The sequence below is a fragment of the Ptychodera flava genome (genome assembly GCF_041260155.1).
Source record: "Ptychodera flava strain L36383 chromosome 3 unlocalized genomic scaffold, AS_Pfla_20210202 Scaffold_26__1_contigs__length_13983176_pilon, whole genome shotgun sequence".
Lineage (NCBI taxonomy): Eukaryota > Metazoa > Hemichordata > Enteropneusta > Ptychoderidae > Ptychodera > Ptychodera flava.
In genome coordinates this window covers 806342-825083 of record NW_027248280.1, presented here as the reverse complement: position 1 = coordinate 825083, position 18742 = coordinate 806342, and the positions used below count along the sequence as shown (strand labels likewise).

The 18742-nt window shown below is 37.3% G+C and overlaps 1 protein-coding gene across 1 annotated transcript; it reads right to left on the bottom strand.

Annotated features, from left to right (window-relative positions):
• Positions 1-620: 620 nt before the first annotated feature.
• LOC139125908 (TBC1 domain family member 23-like) lies at positions 621-18737 on the bottom strand. Its single transcript, XM_070691993.1, is given in 18 exon segments — positions 621-1662; positions 1665-1682; positions 1685-1809; positions 2319-2454; positions 2815-2897; positions 3753-3889; positions 4701-4807; positions 5899-5941; positions 6566-6736; positions 7251-7349; positions 7622-7747; positions 8263-8413; positions 9487-9611; positions 10116-10239; positions 11033-11237; positions 13806-13911; positions 14523-14631; positions 18623-18737. Coding segments are annotated over 18 exon segments (2025 nt in total). The 5' UTR covers positions 18655-18737; the 3' UTR covers positions 621-1534.
• Positions 18738-18742: the final 5 nt, after the last annotated feature.

Here is an 18742-nt window from a genome sequence, read left to right as displayed (position 1 = left end):
CTGAATACTGGTATACTCCTCAATATTGAAGAGGGGCACACTAATTGTGTCAAAATAAGTGTGGTATTGTCATTTGAGATTTGTCTTGAGATGTAAATTAGAAAGATTCAGTCACATTTTATCACAGCCACCTTCACACTGTAATGTTTAAAATCTGATACCAGTACAGATCCCTAATGGAATAATATATGCCATTGCCAAAATGTACAAAAACTATGTTTTTCATCAGTGTTAATGCTTTAAATGCTCTTGTATTATCGAGATCATGCTAGTCACCACAGCAACTAGCAAAGTATCAGTGGAATGCCGCTACATTGTATAACATTAAATACTGCGCTGCGACAAAACCAGTTGCAGTTCTCTTCGCGTTTCCTCAAACACTGTGCAGGTTCTGATCACAGAATGAAATGACAATTATAGTAGAGTAAAATAGTTTGTGACCATGAACAGATTGTTCTTTAAGGCTTTCAGACATGGCTGTGCATCACCAGAAAACTGTTGCCGTTTCTCTTGACCTTTAGCCCTTGGTGAGGCAATACCTCAGCAATGTGTTTCTGGTGATGCATGGCCTCTTAGGATAATGAACAGCAACTACAGCCCTTGTGACCAGACCAGAGGTGTTTATATATAATAATAATCTTTAATGAATCTTTCTGTGTGAAGAACCAACCCAAAGTAATGGAAGTCAAATTTCAAAGAAAAGAAAATTTAAACAAAATATTTTCTCATGCAGTTTCTAGATGCAGATTCTTTGCTTGTGACATATATACAATGGGGCAATATACAAATGATAATGACTATGGCAAATTATCATGAAAGAAAGTTGCAAAAATTACCCTTCTCTCACTAAAACCCTGATTTTCACAAATTTTTCTGACAGCACACTTCACAAATCCAAGAAGTGACCACACATGTAAAATAAAGCCAGAAAATTTGAGGGATTAGCATACCGTGTTTTATTATTAAGTGACCTTGCCAGACATAATATTTTCTTGTTCCAGAATGCTAAAATACTAAACACTATATAAAATGCCTCAGATAAATGTGACAAAAACGATGGTGTGAGCTATAAAAAACTTCCAAAAAACTATCAAATTTGATGTATTTGACCGTGATATGCCATCTATGCTGAGTCCTACCAGCCGACTGCTCCAAACGGCTGCTGCGGTTCAGAGCTTGGTGACAAATTCTCTACGATGTGTTCCTTTTTTGTTGAATTCTGTACATTTGAATTATCCATTGCACTTGGTGTCTGCATTCTGACCCCTTTCACCGCCATGATTCGGTCCCAACCAATTGTTATTCAATGCGATTCTGGACCTGTCTACTGGGAATTAGGGGTGAACAGGTTAGGAATACCGGACAAATTTGTAATACAATAACCTCATCTCTCCCTCCATTAAAAGTTGACCAGCCAACTCATAAATGCTGTATAATGTAGAATCATTCCATTGTACATATTAACAGAAGGAAGGGTAGATGGATGTTAAAATAAGTTAAGAAATTTTCGAATTTTTTTTCTGTCTTTTCAGTGTTAAGTATCCAACGCGTCGAGGACTTTCACAATTTGTAGTTTGATGGCCTTGGTGCAGTCCCCGGCCTTGGGGATGATGAACCGGTCTACAGAGTCAATTTTTATGCCGTCGTCGCTGCTGGTGCCTACTTGAAGGTGATGAATTCCGGTGGCGTTTCTTGGAGGTGATCTTGACAATGGTGTTGAGCGGTCGCCGCCCTTGTATCAAGGCAAATCCTGGCTTGGTCGGGGTTTCCCGCAGAATATACAGATGGCTGTTGGTGACAAGTAAATGGCTGCAAAACACAAAACACAGAAAAATTGATTTTGCCTTGTAGTATTTCACTCTCCAATGGTTGTGTATTCTTTTGCATTTTGGCCATTAACAAAATATCAAACTGCTCTCTCACTCCCATCACAGATGTTTCTTAATCCATACATCTCTTGTGAAAGTAAACACGAAATTTGCACAGGCGCAGTTCCGATGACTGCTTCCCTTTAATCATCACATCTCAGTGACAGTGGATATTAGAGAAAAATTGTGAAGGGATAAGAATGTGAGATAGAGAATTAAACTTGCAGAAAACCAATATTGACCCCCAAAATACTTAAATTTGATAATATACTCTAATCATATATCAAATTAGAATAAAATCAAACTTCTACAATGATATGTACTAATATCCTGAAAGTGGGTTACCAGTATTTGCTGTTACAAAGATACATGTATCCTGAGTATTTTGACTTTCTCAGAACTGAGTAAAAAGTTAAGTCCGATATCACATACTGCCCTGTGACATCATACCTGGGTGTCATGTATCCGGTCTCTTTCACGTGTTGACACTGAAACGAATGTTTGACATCGGGTTTCTTCAGCCATGTTTCAATATGGACCATCTCCCTTCGCTCATCATCGGATGAGCCAAAGCTGCCTAACTCCTCTGAAACAGTGGATACACAGATGAAAATATCAGTGTAAAATAGAAGCCAATCTTTCACACATTTCTCCTGTCATATTTGCACTTTTGTGATTTCACCGTGATAAATATCAGGAAATAAGAAAATAAAATTTCTCAAAAAGATATTTACAATACCAGCCTCAACTTTCAATGTTTCTATCTTTTTCTACAATAGAAATTTTTAATTCATGATTATGAAAGTCACAAATACAATATAATTCAGACACCTTCGCTAGTACAAATTTATACCTCTATTTTGATTAGACAAGCATTGTTGTTAAAACGCTCAACAGACAATCAAAGGAAAGTACAGAATGATTGAGGATAATCATGCATTCTTACCAGCATCATCTTCATCATCATTGATACTGAATACAGGTTTAACACCACGGTATGGTTTACCAGTGTCATGACTACTCACATGCCTGGTCAAGTGAATGAAAAGATTGTATGTAAGTGACGCTGTGAAACCACTTGTTCACATAGAACGTACTTGTTGTAAATTTGCCGAACTTAAGAAGAGATATTCTAATAATTTGTTAAATAAATTACATAAAGTGATGTCGGTTATTTACAAAAAAATTAGAGTTTCTGTATTTCACTTTTGCAAACAGGCCATTTGTCAACTGTGCACACTGTTTATTTTGACAACACTAACTCATAACCTAGGCTAGTTAAACATACTCTTGGGTCTTTGGACAATAGTGAAGAAACCTAGTAGTGACTTTAAATGATATCATTGCTATATTTTCATGTTCAGCATTCACATTCTAACCTCAAATCGTTGAAAACCCAAATCCCTAAACAATGCCTACTTTACATTACATAAGGTCCTATGGTAGAATGCACCACAGGAATAGATTGGAACACTCAATTTTCTAAAAATACATCTGCCATGTTACTTGTGTGAACTCATTTTGAAGCCTATGTGATATCTGAAGTTTTCACATTCTTATTTTCTAGAAATCCAAAATTAATATTTCCAATAGAGTTAACATATGGTATAGAGACCATTTTGAATTTAACGTATCAGTGTATTTTCACATAATTTGTATCTCTAATCCCAAACTTTGCACAGTGACTCCTGATTATCACTCTTGACAATGAAAGAGATAATAATTTAGTGTTTCCTGATTTCACACAGTATCAGCAAAAGTTTCAAGGTGCATACTAACCATTTCACCACAATGGTTTGGCCTAAACGCTTTGTTATCAATGGTGACTGTGGACCCATCTACTGGAAAATAAAGGGTGAGCATGTTGAGGAGGGTCAACCTTACCTGTCCACTGCAGGCTGTTCATTTTTGATAAAGTCTATCACTCTGCCCTTCACAGTGGCTGACTTGGTCTTGAAAGTAGATGTTAATTTATTCATAAAAGATGCTCCCCTGTCGTTGTGATTGGTCAAATCTTCACTCTGTTGAGAAGGTCAAAGTTTAGGACATGAATTATATCCTTGTCAACTGATAGCCGGATATTTGTTTGTTAAGGCACATGAAAGCATTTCGGAGAGTAAAAACTTCAGTTTCTCATCTGTTGAATGTAATTTTGTAATAATTTGTGTTTAATGTAACAGGAACACTACGATGTTTCAACTCTTGACGGCTGTGCACTTTTAACCAACTTTCAACACATGCACTAACAAGCAAACATCACACACAACTTTTCACCCTTATCCTGCCAAGTTCATATGTCACCATCAGGTCAAGTATGCTGAGTATTTTAACTCAGACTTGAACATATGAGGGCCTCTGAAAACAGATAATATACCGGTACACATAAATATAACACACCATGTCAGATAGGTGAAAATATGTAAAGGTTCGGCTCAATAGCACTTTTCACTGACTTGGAGTATAAAAGTGATACTGCCTGGCAGGATTAGGGGTAAACTGAATCACCAATCAATGTAATCAGACTACTTTGTTCTAAAGCTGGTAAAATTGAACATTTCCTTTAGAGGCACTGGTTTCAAGAGACTGGCACATTGACAGATAAACTGAAACACATGCAAGCAAGCAAAAGCAGTCCCTCATAAGATTTGAGAGGATACTCAGATAAAATGCAGGCACATTGTTTGGTATATTTTGTGTGAATTATGAGAACTAATAATAATCTTTCTGTTTGCAATGTAAATGATTAATTAATAAGTTGTTAATATTAATAAATTTTTAATATATTTTGTGTGAATTATCTTTCTTGTGAGAGTTAAATCCTGTGTTACTTACAATGTCTTCTTCCACAGAGGCAGCTTCTGGTGTACACACAATACAGTGTTTACTATTGTGATCTGTCAGGCCAGTACTCAGCACCTCTGATAGAAGTCTGTGAAGAGCTGTAATCAAACATGAACACATCATCGTAAATTGCCTCACACTCAACCAGTAGAAGGATCTCATCTAATCTAAAAGCAGTCGCTATAAACTTTTTTTTCTATCTATGACATGGGAGTTTGGGGGGTAGGGGGGCACTTTGCAGTCAACCAAATGTTATGAACTGAGCAGGGTTCAACGACATGGGTTTGATCCAGCTGATTCAGCATACTGTGCTGTTGTGAGCCAGGAGTGATAAGTGTAGTTTCACAGGCAGAGATATAAACACTCTGAAACATTGGTTTCTCTGCCAGCTAAACTTATCATGTACTTCATAAGGCCACATACATGTAGCTATATATAATACATTATATTACCATGCCCTGCCTGTCGCATTTTGATTGGTCCTGCTGAACCACGTGACTGACCACAAATACACAGTAAAGGTCTGTTTATATGCCCGTGAATATGAATAATAAGAAGAACAACTCAAAGTATCGTAACTTTACAGCTCAAACGTAAATCATAATCAATCACAAAATAAAATGGAGCACTTGTAGGTCAAGTTGAGAAACTTTTTTTCTGAAAATATCTCCGGATTTGCCAATATTTTACAGCGCGCGTGACAGTGCGTCGCGTAATGCTCAGTTTCTGGGGCCCAGTTGTCCTTCGCTCCTGAAATTTTCGGATATTTTGACGGTTTTTCTTGGGTTCGCTGATAACATAATGGAAATAACAGACTCTGCGCTGACCATTAATGTTTATTTGTGGGCGCGGGCTCGAGGAAAGCCAAATTAACGGGCTCGGCAAGCCTTGCCCGTTAATTTTTGGCTTTCCTCTCGCCCTTGCCCACAAATAACGTTAATGGTCAGCGCGTCGTCCGTTATTTCTATAATCTACCGGTGAGAAGGATATGAGGACAATACACACAATATACTGGTGAATATTCATGATGTGAGAGATAGTTTAATCAGACACAGAACATTTATATGGACTTCAAAATGACCAATGACAGGAAATGTCAAAAGCAGAGGACTGGACACGTCATGTTTACAAGAGATAACAATAGTTCATAATATGTGGAAAGTTTAATGTAGAATTTGCATAAACTTACCACTATATCCACCAGCTGCCATACTAATATACTGACTTTTCCTCTGAAAGTTGAAGACACAAAATCTGTAAGCTTAAGGTAGTATACGTCGTGAAAGTGAAGGACTTAAACTTTTGCTCAAACCTTGTTCAATGAAACTCTCAACCATTCTCTTACCAAACCAAGAATACAAATCAGGGGTCACCGTGCAAAGTTTGGTACTGGAAAAACAAAGTACCTAAGATTTACCGATATTAGAAACTCAAACTGGCTGGCACACCCATGTCAGCTGTATATGGATAAACAAAATTTTCGATTTTCTAACAAGTAGAATGGTGACAATGTTTGTTACTCTGAAAGCTCGAAAATAAGGTCCCACAAGCAGTAGATCAGAAAAAAGTCGTAAACATTTGCGAGTACAAATATCTGTCCTAGAAGCACATTCTACTGTAAGTCTCAATGATTTTTCAGTGTGAGTGTTTTGATGCTTTCAACAATGAGTCGTATTTATCCAGGTTATAAAGCTAATAAGAGCCCTAAAATTTCCCATGTTATCTACACAACCCTGATTTCATTAGAAAATACATCCAACCAAATTTTTTTTTGAAAACAAAATCAAACGACTGTAACTCTGTGGATAAGGACTTCATTCGCAAACAGGATTTTGAAGTGGGTGTTGAACACTTACTTGTAAGAAGTGTGCAATAACCATGTGTACATATTGGTCCTCTTCCTCCCGACCACTTCCCATGAAACAGAGATGTTCACCGCCAGCCAGAGACTCTGCTCTGATGGCTTGTTGCTGTGCAGCAAACAATGCCTTGACTGCCTGCGCAAACTCTGTTGGCTGTTCCAGTAACTTAATAAGTACAAGACACAAAGCAAAGTCAGTGGAACATACTTGATGAAATTTATCCCCAGAAATTGTTTGAGTTATACATCTTTTTAATCAGATTGTTCAAATTTCTCTATCACGCTGATTAACATTACAATTGAACATTTTTGTGTTTATAGATCATGGAAAGAATTGTAAAAGAAGCAGATTATTACAATGATTAGCGCTGGCTAAAATAATCCAAACAAGGGAAAATATTGCTGTCAGGCAGAAGGAACCATGGATTTCACATTCAAAATGAAGAGCGCCCTCTATCAACACGTACTGCAATAATGCTACGGGATTCCGTACAATGACAAATTCATTTGATATGCAATGTTTGAAGCCAGACAACAGTTTGAATGTTGAATATATGTGAGTAGATTAGAGAGTAAATACTTTCTATCGGGGATGAAAAGTGTTTTTACAAAACAGTTGAGGGAAGGCAAAGTTGTTACATGAGAGGCACTACTTACATAATCAAGTATGTATAACTTACCAGGTTTGCGTCTAAATGAAATGCTATAGGTAAATGTCCACTGTTGTACTGTTCTGCTGGTCTGCAGTCTACAACAAAGAATCTCACTCCAACATCACCCTACATAGGAATAGAATGAGGGAATGAAATGAAACACTCGTCAAATGAAAAGGACTGCTCTGTTTTATACTGGTAGAGTGAATTCTGCAGGACTGCTTTGGGGAAAAATGTATGATACAAAAGCTCAGCAAATTCCTTCTTGACTAGGGTATAGTAACACATATCACTTCTGTTGGAAAGAACAGTAAGGTCCACCATTTGTAATGTAGCAAAATAAATATATACAACTAGAAACAGTGTAGTAGCATGCAATGTTCACATACAGTACTTACCGCTGACTGTTGGTTTGTCTGCAAGAGTTCAGACATTGATACAGGCAGACACAATTCATGTGACAGAGATGACATTTCATCATTTCTGAAATTAGCTAACGATGAGCTAAATATGGACTGGTAATCCTGTCAATAAAACATAAAGCAATGCTTTAATGATCATTTGGAAGTTAAGCTTGTATGCTGCTCACATCCTTTTCTTCAAAATTTTATAAACCTTTGAGTGCTGTTATTTTTCCCGCCAAAATTTCAGTGAAACATCTTACTAATTTATGAAGTTTCTGTAAATTTTTTGACAATTTTAGACCAAATGGACATAGCTTTTCATTGGCGACAGTTTTCAATCAAAATTGGGGGGGAAAATCTGAAAAAAAATTGTAAAGATCTGTAAAAATTGTAGGCGTTCTATTCATAATGGCAATAAAATTGACTTAAGCACTCCAAGGTTAATAGGCAATAGATATTGTAAGAGTATAAAGATGAAAAGCAACTTTCTTATTGTACTTTTTTCATTTTTAACCCTTTCACCACCATGGTTTGGCCCAAAATCATTTGTTATCAATGGTGAAGTTGGGACCTATTTACAGGTAATAGGGGTGAGCAGGTTAATGCTAGGCTGATGTTGTACATACATAACTCACCCTTCTGAATGACTGGGGTGTTTTGGATGCATAATACTGGGCTAATGAGCAAAAATCTTCAACATCTTCCGCTTCAAGTTGACAGGGAAACGATGCAATGCTCTCCACGATGGCCTGTCTACTATCTGCTGTCAGCGTTAATATGTGCTCTCTGTAAAATATGAAGATAATGACATTATAATATATCTCTGTATTTGACACAATAGCAGTCACTGTGGTGTACTGTATAACACATACTCCAGAACTTTATCTGACCATCAGCACCTGTATACAGGTGGGTTTATCTCGTTGGGACAAATGGTAGGTCAGTTTGCCAGAGTCTGTTCGTCCATCTCATTGTCTGTCTACCTATTTGTCTTCTTATCAGCCGGTTAATTGTCTGTCTTGCTTTCTGACTGCATATGTGCCTGATTATTTGTCTATCCCCTCCTACATCTCTGTATTGGTACCGGCCTATATCTGGCAGTTTGCTCTGTCCATCTGACTTGCTTACCTCATTTTCAACCACAATGATTCATGTTTCTAATCTTTTTGCTGAGGTTGGGGAATTCAGGTACATGATTTGGGAAACCTGGTACCATTTCTAATGGACCATAATACGATTGCGTTGATATACCATGGAGATCCTTCTGTCTACCTATTTGCTTGTCTGTCTGTCTGTCTGTCTGTCTACCTACATATCTATCCAGTATAGGTCTGTCTATGTCTGTCTGTCATCCATCCATCCATCCAGCCATGCATACATACATTTATAGTATATCAGTAAAACATCTATCTATGTATCTAGATCTATCTCTTAATCTATCTATCTCTCTATCTATCTATCTATCTCTATATCTATCCATCTATCTATCTATCTGTCTGTCTGTCTGTCTGTCTATCTATCCAACTATCTATCTGTTAGTATGTGAATATAGCAATGCCAATGCCGCATGTCATTTCATGATATGCTACTGTACAATGGCAGGTCAAAGTCTCAGAACACCAAACAAACAGTGCATCCTCTATTGAGTTGAAAACTGCATGAAACACACATACACATATCAAAGCTTGCCATGTTTCACATGGCTGGCAACTGAGTGGTGTCATGACTGTGAAAGTCTTGCGATGCCTTACAATGAGCAGGAAATGGCGTTTGGAAAATGTCACACTGACTGTACTACACATCTGTACTTTCATCAAGAACTGTAAGACATGTCACAATAAGGGGGCAAGAAGACTTACTTTGCATTGACTAGTATAACTAATGATAGGAAGAAGACAAGGAATGGATCGGCTTGTTGGACGTAGATATCCCATATACACCGTAACACTGGTATCGTACACGTACCGGCAAACAAACTACCAACCTGAAATGGCAACATAAAACCATATTAGTAAACAGATTTCTATTGGCACCCTGATTTGATGTAAGCGATAATGTAATTTGCTCCTTTTATTTATGCATTGTTCATACCTACTTTGGTACGATACAATAATCACATTTTTTAATGACTGCAAATATTTTACAATCCTAGTTGAAACTTTAGTTCATTTAAGCCTTTCACCACCATGATTCAGCCAAAAATCTATAATTACCAATGGTGATTATGGAACTGTTTGCAGGGAGTTGGCGTGAACAGGTTAGATGACATTATTTCCGACGACGTTTTTCATTAACATTTCCAATATTTTTTTTCTATTTCTTCCTGGTCATTTTGCAAAAAGAGGCAGTTGGTGAAGACGATTTCTTGTACATCGTTTTATGGGAATGAGAATTTTATTCATAGAATGGTGGAAAAGTCTACACAGCTGTTGCTTAATAGGATTTGAACAAAAATATTTTGAAAAGAGCAAACCATTTGCGTACTTACCCAATGGTTTGCATACATGTCTGGAGTGATTTTCTTGGTGTCTAGGAAGTTACACAGCTCTGGTTCATGGTACAGCACCAGAAGGCGGAATAAGTTGAACGCTTTGCTGTCTTTTTTACAGTCCCTGCCATGCATGGAAGAAGGAAAAGGAAATTTTGATGTTAAATTTTTACATAATTTTATCTATTGTCTACTCGTGACACCGCCAGCAGTTTTGTCCCCATATTTTATCTCATGTAGGAAATGTTGATAAAATGTAGACCTTTGACCTTTGTGTTTGACTCTAGCGCAACCTCTGACCCCAAATTAAGCACTTTGACATAGCATTTAATAGAAAATGTAGAGTATTTGGCCAAAGATGTAGACTTTGGACCCTTTGTTTAACAGAAAACTGTTGGGTTTGTGCTTTGCAGTATGAACTGTTCAGGACGGAGTTCACCACCTCCTCCCAGGGGGGTTGTCTCATGTAAAATGCAGTATACAATATGTGTACTGGCCACTGTGCAAAACAAGTTCTGGACACAGCAAAGCAGAGTGAACGTGTCATGAAGTGTTTGAAACAAGATCCGTGTACTATCACTTGGGGCAAAAATTTCCTGGCATTTAACTTTACAATGGCAAAATCATAGAACTGTGGATTTTAAAACAATTTCCTGGTGTTATATGAGTGACAATGACAATGGGAGAACATGATAAGGCCTGTACAGATTGAAGGATGAAATTTATTTTTATATCACTAGAACGGTAAATCAAACACTAGAGGGCGCTCTTTGTTCAATAAGTGCCCTCAGGCGATGAATCTTCAAGTCTAATACACTGTTTGTGAACCATAATTGCCTTCAAAGATATGACTCTGGGCTGGTTGAGGTGTGACGGGACTGCTGACTGCACTGAAACAGAGACAACAACGTACTCACCTCGGGATAAATTTTGTCATGATGGCGTAGAAACAGTTATAGAGATCAGATCTTTCCAGATTCATTGCCAGGAAGATACCGAGAACATCCAGCCATCCGTTTCCATGGCAATAGTGTATGTCTCTTGATTTACAGTAGAATGTGATGACAGATTCCAAGTCACTGACTAATGACAGCTTCTCCTCTTCTGAGTTGTTGAATTTGTCTGAAAAATTTAAAGAAACATTGTTTATCCAACCTCAGCAGGTACCTTGGAACATACACCAAGTATGTATGATTTTCATTCCATGGATCAATAATTAGTAATTTGCATAATTATATGCATGGTAAATTCTAATTTGTGTAATCACATGCATATATTAGCATATAATTTGCATATTTATGAATGTATGCAAAGCTAGTGTAGTAGTACAATGACAACACAATTTGCATTCTGTCATATAAGATGCCTCACTTTAAAATTGATTCTCCACATACAAGATAGGCACAAGACGTCAATTGTGCAATAACATAATATATCTGAACTGATCACGAAACCCTTTTGGATTACATGATGAATGCAAGAGTGAAAATAAATCTCTCCAATCACCAAACTTGTACCAAAATTTCACCAGTGATGGAGTTTCATGATGTAGCAACTCTTGCTACTTTCACTTTCACTATGATACTTGCTACAAAATAGACATTAAAATAAATCTATGCATCCAACGTTGCAAGAGCCATCCTCTTGACCTATTCACAGAGAAGTAATCTGTGGATATTTCACAAACCCCCAACCTCATTTATTGGTTTTCCTCAACAGTAGAAAGTCATGTGACTGCTGATGTACAGCCACTCCAAAGGGTACGTCTGATTGGTGTTTTGGCATTATTTACACTAACTTAAGGAGTCTGAAACCAGGGTTATTTTGTAGCCGATTGGCTGATTCAATAATGGCCATGACTTTCACCCAACAAAGTGGCTAAAAGCTAATATTAGAGGATAGCTTGTACGCTACTGTAGATCTGGAATCCTTAAACTTATGCTAACGAACAAATGTAACAATAGTGAATGTAAAAAAATATTCAAGTTCAAAACGTGGCCAATTTATTCTACTAAAAGATTATTACGGGACTTTATTATTTACAACTAAGACTCTGTCTTCGATAAAGAAATGACAATGTGACAACTTGACAGAACATGACAGAATGTACATTGCTACTGATTTTCCAGTACAAATCTTCTACTTATTTCTCCACCTCATTATTGTAATCATGTGATGTCATCAAATCTTGGAGCGACAAAAAGAAAATCTATGAAGCATTTCCACCACATCTGCTGTAATTAGACAGAGAAACACTGACTGCACAAACTCTCACTGTCTATGCTATAACGTGGTTCACACCATGACAACGACACAGCACTGGTTGACCCCCATTAGGAGGAAAACATCTCCAGCTGACCTCTCCCTTTTACGTCACAGCCTTGCCTAATAGATTGAAATAGCAACACAACACAGTCTGTTGTCTGACTTTCCATTTCACAAGGAGCCGTAACAATTAACCTGAAGGAAATTTCGAAGCAGGAATGAGACTGCCAAGTAGGGAATCGACACTGCCTGGAACTCTGTACATGTATTAATTTCAGACTACTGAGTAGGGATGCATCATTGCCTGGAACCTTTGTACATGTATTAATTTCATTTCAAATTAGTCACTTAATACCAGAACAGCATGAAGTCACAAACTGATGGCACAGTGAGATCTCGCTGAATAAAAAATAAAGTTAAGCACTGTAAATGATTTATCTTTTAAGTAAAATTTGCCTCCCACTTCCAAGTTTCCTGAGTTGTACGTAATATCAAATTTCAAGTACGGTTGTGAAAAAAAAAAATTATTGTTCCTTGTTTTGTTTATCAAAGGTATAGATGTGTCAAAATTTCTTTTTTTTTGACAAGCCAGCAAATCTAGCACTAGTTACATTGTTACTGATGACTTTGAGTTGAGATTTTAGAAATTATTTAGAATATAATAAAGGCATATGCAAGCAGTGTTGACAGAACAAATTCTGAGCATTTCTACATGTTCCCAGAAGAAAACAACAAAACTGTGTAAATAGGCACACTTTGATGAGAAAATTTTGTGTTTCCACCTTACTTTTTGATACATGCATGGAAATATACCCAAGCCTTTTAATTTGATGCTGTTTATGTTACTTTATGACAAATTTCCACGTTCTGAGAGTTGAAAGCTAATTAATACTGAAACACTGTTGCTTCCTTTTTGGGTAGATCTCTGAAACTATCCTCTACAAATGACTTTCGTATGTTTAATATGTTGCTGACAAAGCAAAGAAGATACACAATGATATATTATCAAAAAAAACTCCAAATATCTATCTGCTGGGTCAGTTTTTATCACAGGGCATTTTCTTTTGGAAAGAAATAATCTTACAATTTATCTTTGAAACTTAGTCCACCGACAAACATAAAGATTAGAAAGATTGTTTGGTGGATCTTAAATGAATGAAAATTTTCTTCAGTCCCGCCAAATTCAATCTACAATGTATCTAGCAAATCCTAATTTAATTCAAGCCATAATCGCATCATGTGTCTCCAGCAGGCAAAAGGTTTTAGTGTTTTGGAAGTCTTAATTACTAAATCCACCCACGCACTCCCTGTCCACATCCATTTCCCTGCACAAATCAACTGATTAAAAGAAAGTGAAGGAATGATCACACAACGTCACTGGGAAAGGGTAGTGACGTCATTACTGGAGGAATACAATGTACGTACCGACAAACTCCCTGCAGTCATGTCTGAGAGTTTCCTGTTCGTCCATATCATAAATGCCATCGAAGGAGGCCAGGCTGTCACCTTTACCGGCAACATTAAGACAGATCTGAGATGGAGATGATACAACAAAGACCTACATGTACATCAATCATTCTAAAACAGACAGTACAAATAAATTGGTTTCCCTTTGGTTATCAAACATCGGGATTACATGAAAATTAGTCCCTGCAGACACAGTGGGGGGGGAGGGGGGTGTTACTTGTACTAGACTGAGCTCTGTTCATTCTAGGGTTGTCTGTCTGTATGTCTGTATGTCCATGCACACTCATTTTTCAGGCTTGCCTTAACCAATAATGTTCAAATTTTGCACATGGAGTAAGTATGCTAGAGGGTAGCTAGGCCTGTCAACATGCCAAAAGTTGAAACAAGTAAATAAGCTCAATCAAGAAAATATAAATAAAGACTCCAAAATTTTACCCTACGATAATTATTAATCATTATCTATTGTCTCAAAACTGAAAGAAACGACACACTGATCCAAATAATATGACAATTGATTTAATTTTTGATACTATACACACTGTCATGACTCCTACAATGTATACAAACAAACTGTCATTTACAGAAGTACCAATTTTAATCTGGAAGTATGTCATTGGTGATAATCTGTTGATCCATATTTTCAGTACACAGAAAAATAGACAGAGGATATCTTACCTTCCAGACCTGGGATCTGAATTGGTCTGGAATACTCCTTCCTTTACAGATGTTCCTAAGAGCTCCAAAGTCACATCCTTCTTCCAAGGCCTCTTCAAGGTCACGGTGCCTGAACAGGAAAAAAAACAGTCGCATGATGAAAATGTATCTTATTGGCAGGTAAAGCATGTGAAGCAGAAAAAAATGAACTGCATATGAGAATTTAACCTATTTACCTCTAATTGCCTGTAAACAGGCCAACAATCACCAGGGTTAATCATGGATTTGGGCAAAACCACACTTCTTGAAAGGTTAAATCCTTTTGAATACATCGTTTGCAACTTAGTGAGCTGAGGTTTCAGCTCGCTAATTTTATTGCCATGACCTACATATTGCCATGTCAAAGGTCAAGAAGACTTTTACAATATCATAGAAGTGCATTTTATCAAAGGGTTACCAAGCTAGGTTTCAGGATCACTAGTTTTGCTAGGATACCAGCCTAGAGAGCTGCTAGATATTGAACCATTGGTGGATGTCTGGAAATTGACACATTTTTCAAGATTCAAAATAATCTGGGTAAAGATACGCAGATATTGTCAAAACTGATCAAAAAAGAAATTAGGACAAGCTGTTACCATAAGCTACAACTCACAAATAGGGTAATATCCCACTTTTCTGTGAGTATCTTTTTTGTTCATTGAATGTATGAAGCCCACAACCTGTTCACCCTACTTCCCTGTCAACAGGTCCACACTCACTATTGTACAATGAGTTTGGGCCAAACCATTGTGATGAAAGGGTTAAGGGCTACACTATCTCTTGAAACTTCCAGTGTGTTGGTAGGACTCTACTTTTGCAAGCAACTATTTCTATGTACCGGTACGTGTACAGCACAACACTCAGACATTCAGAGGGCAATTTGACAACAACAACTACGGTACTTTTGAGATTCCGTAGGGCTTTCATCTCATAAAACTTATTAGTTTTGTCAATAATAGATGAATCGTCATGTTTGTCTTGTGCACAACAAAAATTGGAACAACTTCCTTGCATGAAATATGGCAGAGCTCTCAGGAAAATCATGTAAAAAGATCATGTGTAACAGAGTAGCATGTAATTTGTGGGAAATGTCTTACATTTCTTGATCATGTCATCTAAAACCACACAGGACCATGATATCCACATCGATCAAATGCATATTTGAACACTCCCATTGTTTTGTTTGTAGGTATTAGCTTTGAAGTTCATTATGAGTAGTGTGCAGCAAAGACAGCAGTTTGCCACTGAGCACACCTACCCACATACCCTACAGGAAATAGTCTCAAAATGTTTTGAATTATTTGCCACATTGTACATGTACATGTATAGTGTGTATAATATACAGTTCTCAGTTCAAAGGTCAACACTAAGCTATATTTTTATGTGTGCATTGAAAACTAGTAGCTGTTGCAATGATGAAGACTAATACATGTATGTCTACATATGTAGTCTTCTGTTAGTTACTGAGAACACTACACTGTACTGCCCTTCTGGGTGCTTTCTCCATCGATAGCTTTCAACAGCTATCTTTGTCAATGACTGGATAGCTGTGAAAACCTTTGGCTAGAGAAAACATTACTTGCAGCGCATAGTTATTGAGCAACAGAAGACTGTTAGCTGTTACATTGAGCAAGGAGAGCAGCAGAACTTAAAATAAGATCTACTGTTTGATTCTTTCTTTTTTTTCACAGAGCAATTTACTTAAACTCTTCCATCCTGCTTTCCTCATATGTACGAAACAGGAAAACACAACCAGGGGGAAAATATCACCAATCATCTGTTCTACTGGTACAACAAGACGGACAAATTTTGGATGTTGTCACGTAAGGTGGTTTATGAATTCATGAATATTTGCTCCAGAAAAAAAAAATGGGCCAAATGAAACACTGATGTCTCGGTTTCATTATTTCCATGGATAATTCCTGGTTCAATAGTTCAGTCTGCTTACATAGAAAGAATATGGGTTATAGAATATCGTATCTTCAGGAAGGGAAACTGTTTGAGGAAGGACGCGTGAGTGACCCATAATAGACAAGAAAACAACTGAAGGTAGTATGCACCTCGAAATTGAAAGACTTCAAACTTTGGCTCAAACTTTCCTAAATGAAACTTTCAACCATTCTCTAGAGTCTTACCAAATCAAGAATGAAAATCAGCGGTCACCATGTAAAGCTTGGTACTAGAGGAACAAATTACCTGACATTCACTGACATTTGAAATTCAAAATGACTGCCATCCATGGGTTAACTGTATGGGGTAAAATATTCTTTTTTATTTTCAAGGAACTAGGATGTTGAAAAATTTTCCTATACTAAAAGCTTCAAATGAACCCAAAACCAAAAACCGGTAGATAAGAAAAAATTGTAAAGATTTGAGAGTCCAAATATCTGCCAGAGGCACATTCTACTTCCATATGTAAACATTATTAGTTCCATTTTATGGTATGTTTACTAGTAATCTACAATTGACTGCTAGTAAGTTGTAAGCTAAGCACCACTAACTACATGTACTGGTTTTCTGTGGTTAACAGTGCTTGTCAACTACTTATCTGTCAGGTTCATCCCTGACTGTCAGGTCAAACTGGTTATACTTGGTAAGTTTACATGTCATGTTCCATGTTATAAGCTATTTTACAGACTTGAAGATCCCTAACTGTAAAAGATACATATGCTATAGTTGACATGTCTGGCTAAAACTAATGCACATGTACAGGCACATGTTCATGGTGACTCAAAAAGACTTGATTTGAAAGTGATTTAGATAAAAATATACACGACAGTGATAGAAATGAATGAAAGATAGTCTTGCTATTATATCATCCATCATTTTCCACAGGTTAATGGAGAATTGATCAAAAAATCGACCTCTAGAGGCTATGATGAAAACTGATCCAATCGATATACTATAATGACTACAGAGACGTGTGACAATCCAAACAACATTTTGCCATCAGAGTTATCAGCGACTCATTACCATTGATCATCTTAGAAACAATGTCATATCATTAATTTTCTGGGAATTGAATTTCGCTTTTTTGACGTTTGAGACATTTTCACACAGATTCATTGACTTTAAGGTGCAACAATATCTATTATTATTTGACGTTTTCACTGTGATATAATTTAGTGGATTTCATAACAGACAGTAGAGATCTACTGTCTGTGATTTCATCTGTGGGGGAAAATGGCAAAATTAATCCCATTGAGTAGTTACACTACCAGGAACTGAAACCACAGAATTAAAACTCAAAATCATAATTCTTGTTGAGGGCCAGTCTGTGACACTGATAAGGGGCACTGAATTTCAAATACCTCCACTAGTTGACATGTAAACTTAAAGTAAAGTTAGATGTACAATGACCATTGACGTCTCTGCTACTACCGCCTAGAGATGATTTGTGTGACATCTCGTGTCGGTTCGTATCAGTACTATGTATCAGATGGGACTTAAAACAGGAAGTGAAAATTTGGAAAACCAGTAAAGAAGCAGCTTTGGGGTATAACCGTAAAGATCGGATGGTTTTGGTTCAAGAACGAGATTTGCTGGTGATGAGATAAAATTCATTATCCGACAAGCCCAAAGGTGACACTATTCAAATTACCTGGGCGATGGCCATGACGGTTGTTTTCTTTTAATTAATACCCTGACTTAATCTACGAGATACTACGGACGCCAAGCGCTCGAGCAGAATCAGTTTGACAAATTGCCGCTGACATGGCCCATGATAGATTCGATTGTGTGAATGTTAAACCAGACATTTGCGTATTCTTTTGGTTTCGATAAAAATTGGACGCATTTGATTTGATTACATCGGGTTTCCGCAGACGAAAAGCACCCACCGGCTCCCTTCCCCGTTCTTGTCGTTCACGTCAATGCTGAGCTGAGACGTACACACAGTCTACTGCACTACTGCCTGAACGGTACCGAGGGTGGCTCGATTAAAACTACGTTTGCAGATTGCCGAATGCGTGCCATTCACCAGAGCGGGTGATAAATGGAAGAAAATGTGAATCGATACAGCGACAATATTTCGATTTCCTGTTAAAATCATGACATGATAGAAAATATTTGTGTCAACGTACCACACAGTGTCTTCTACACCCCCGTCAGCCATCTTGAATCAATGACGTTGACTATCGTAAAAGGGTGAATTTCGTCGCGATACCCGAGAGGAGTAAAGTCAAACAAGCGAACCGGTCAAA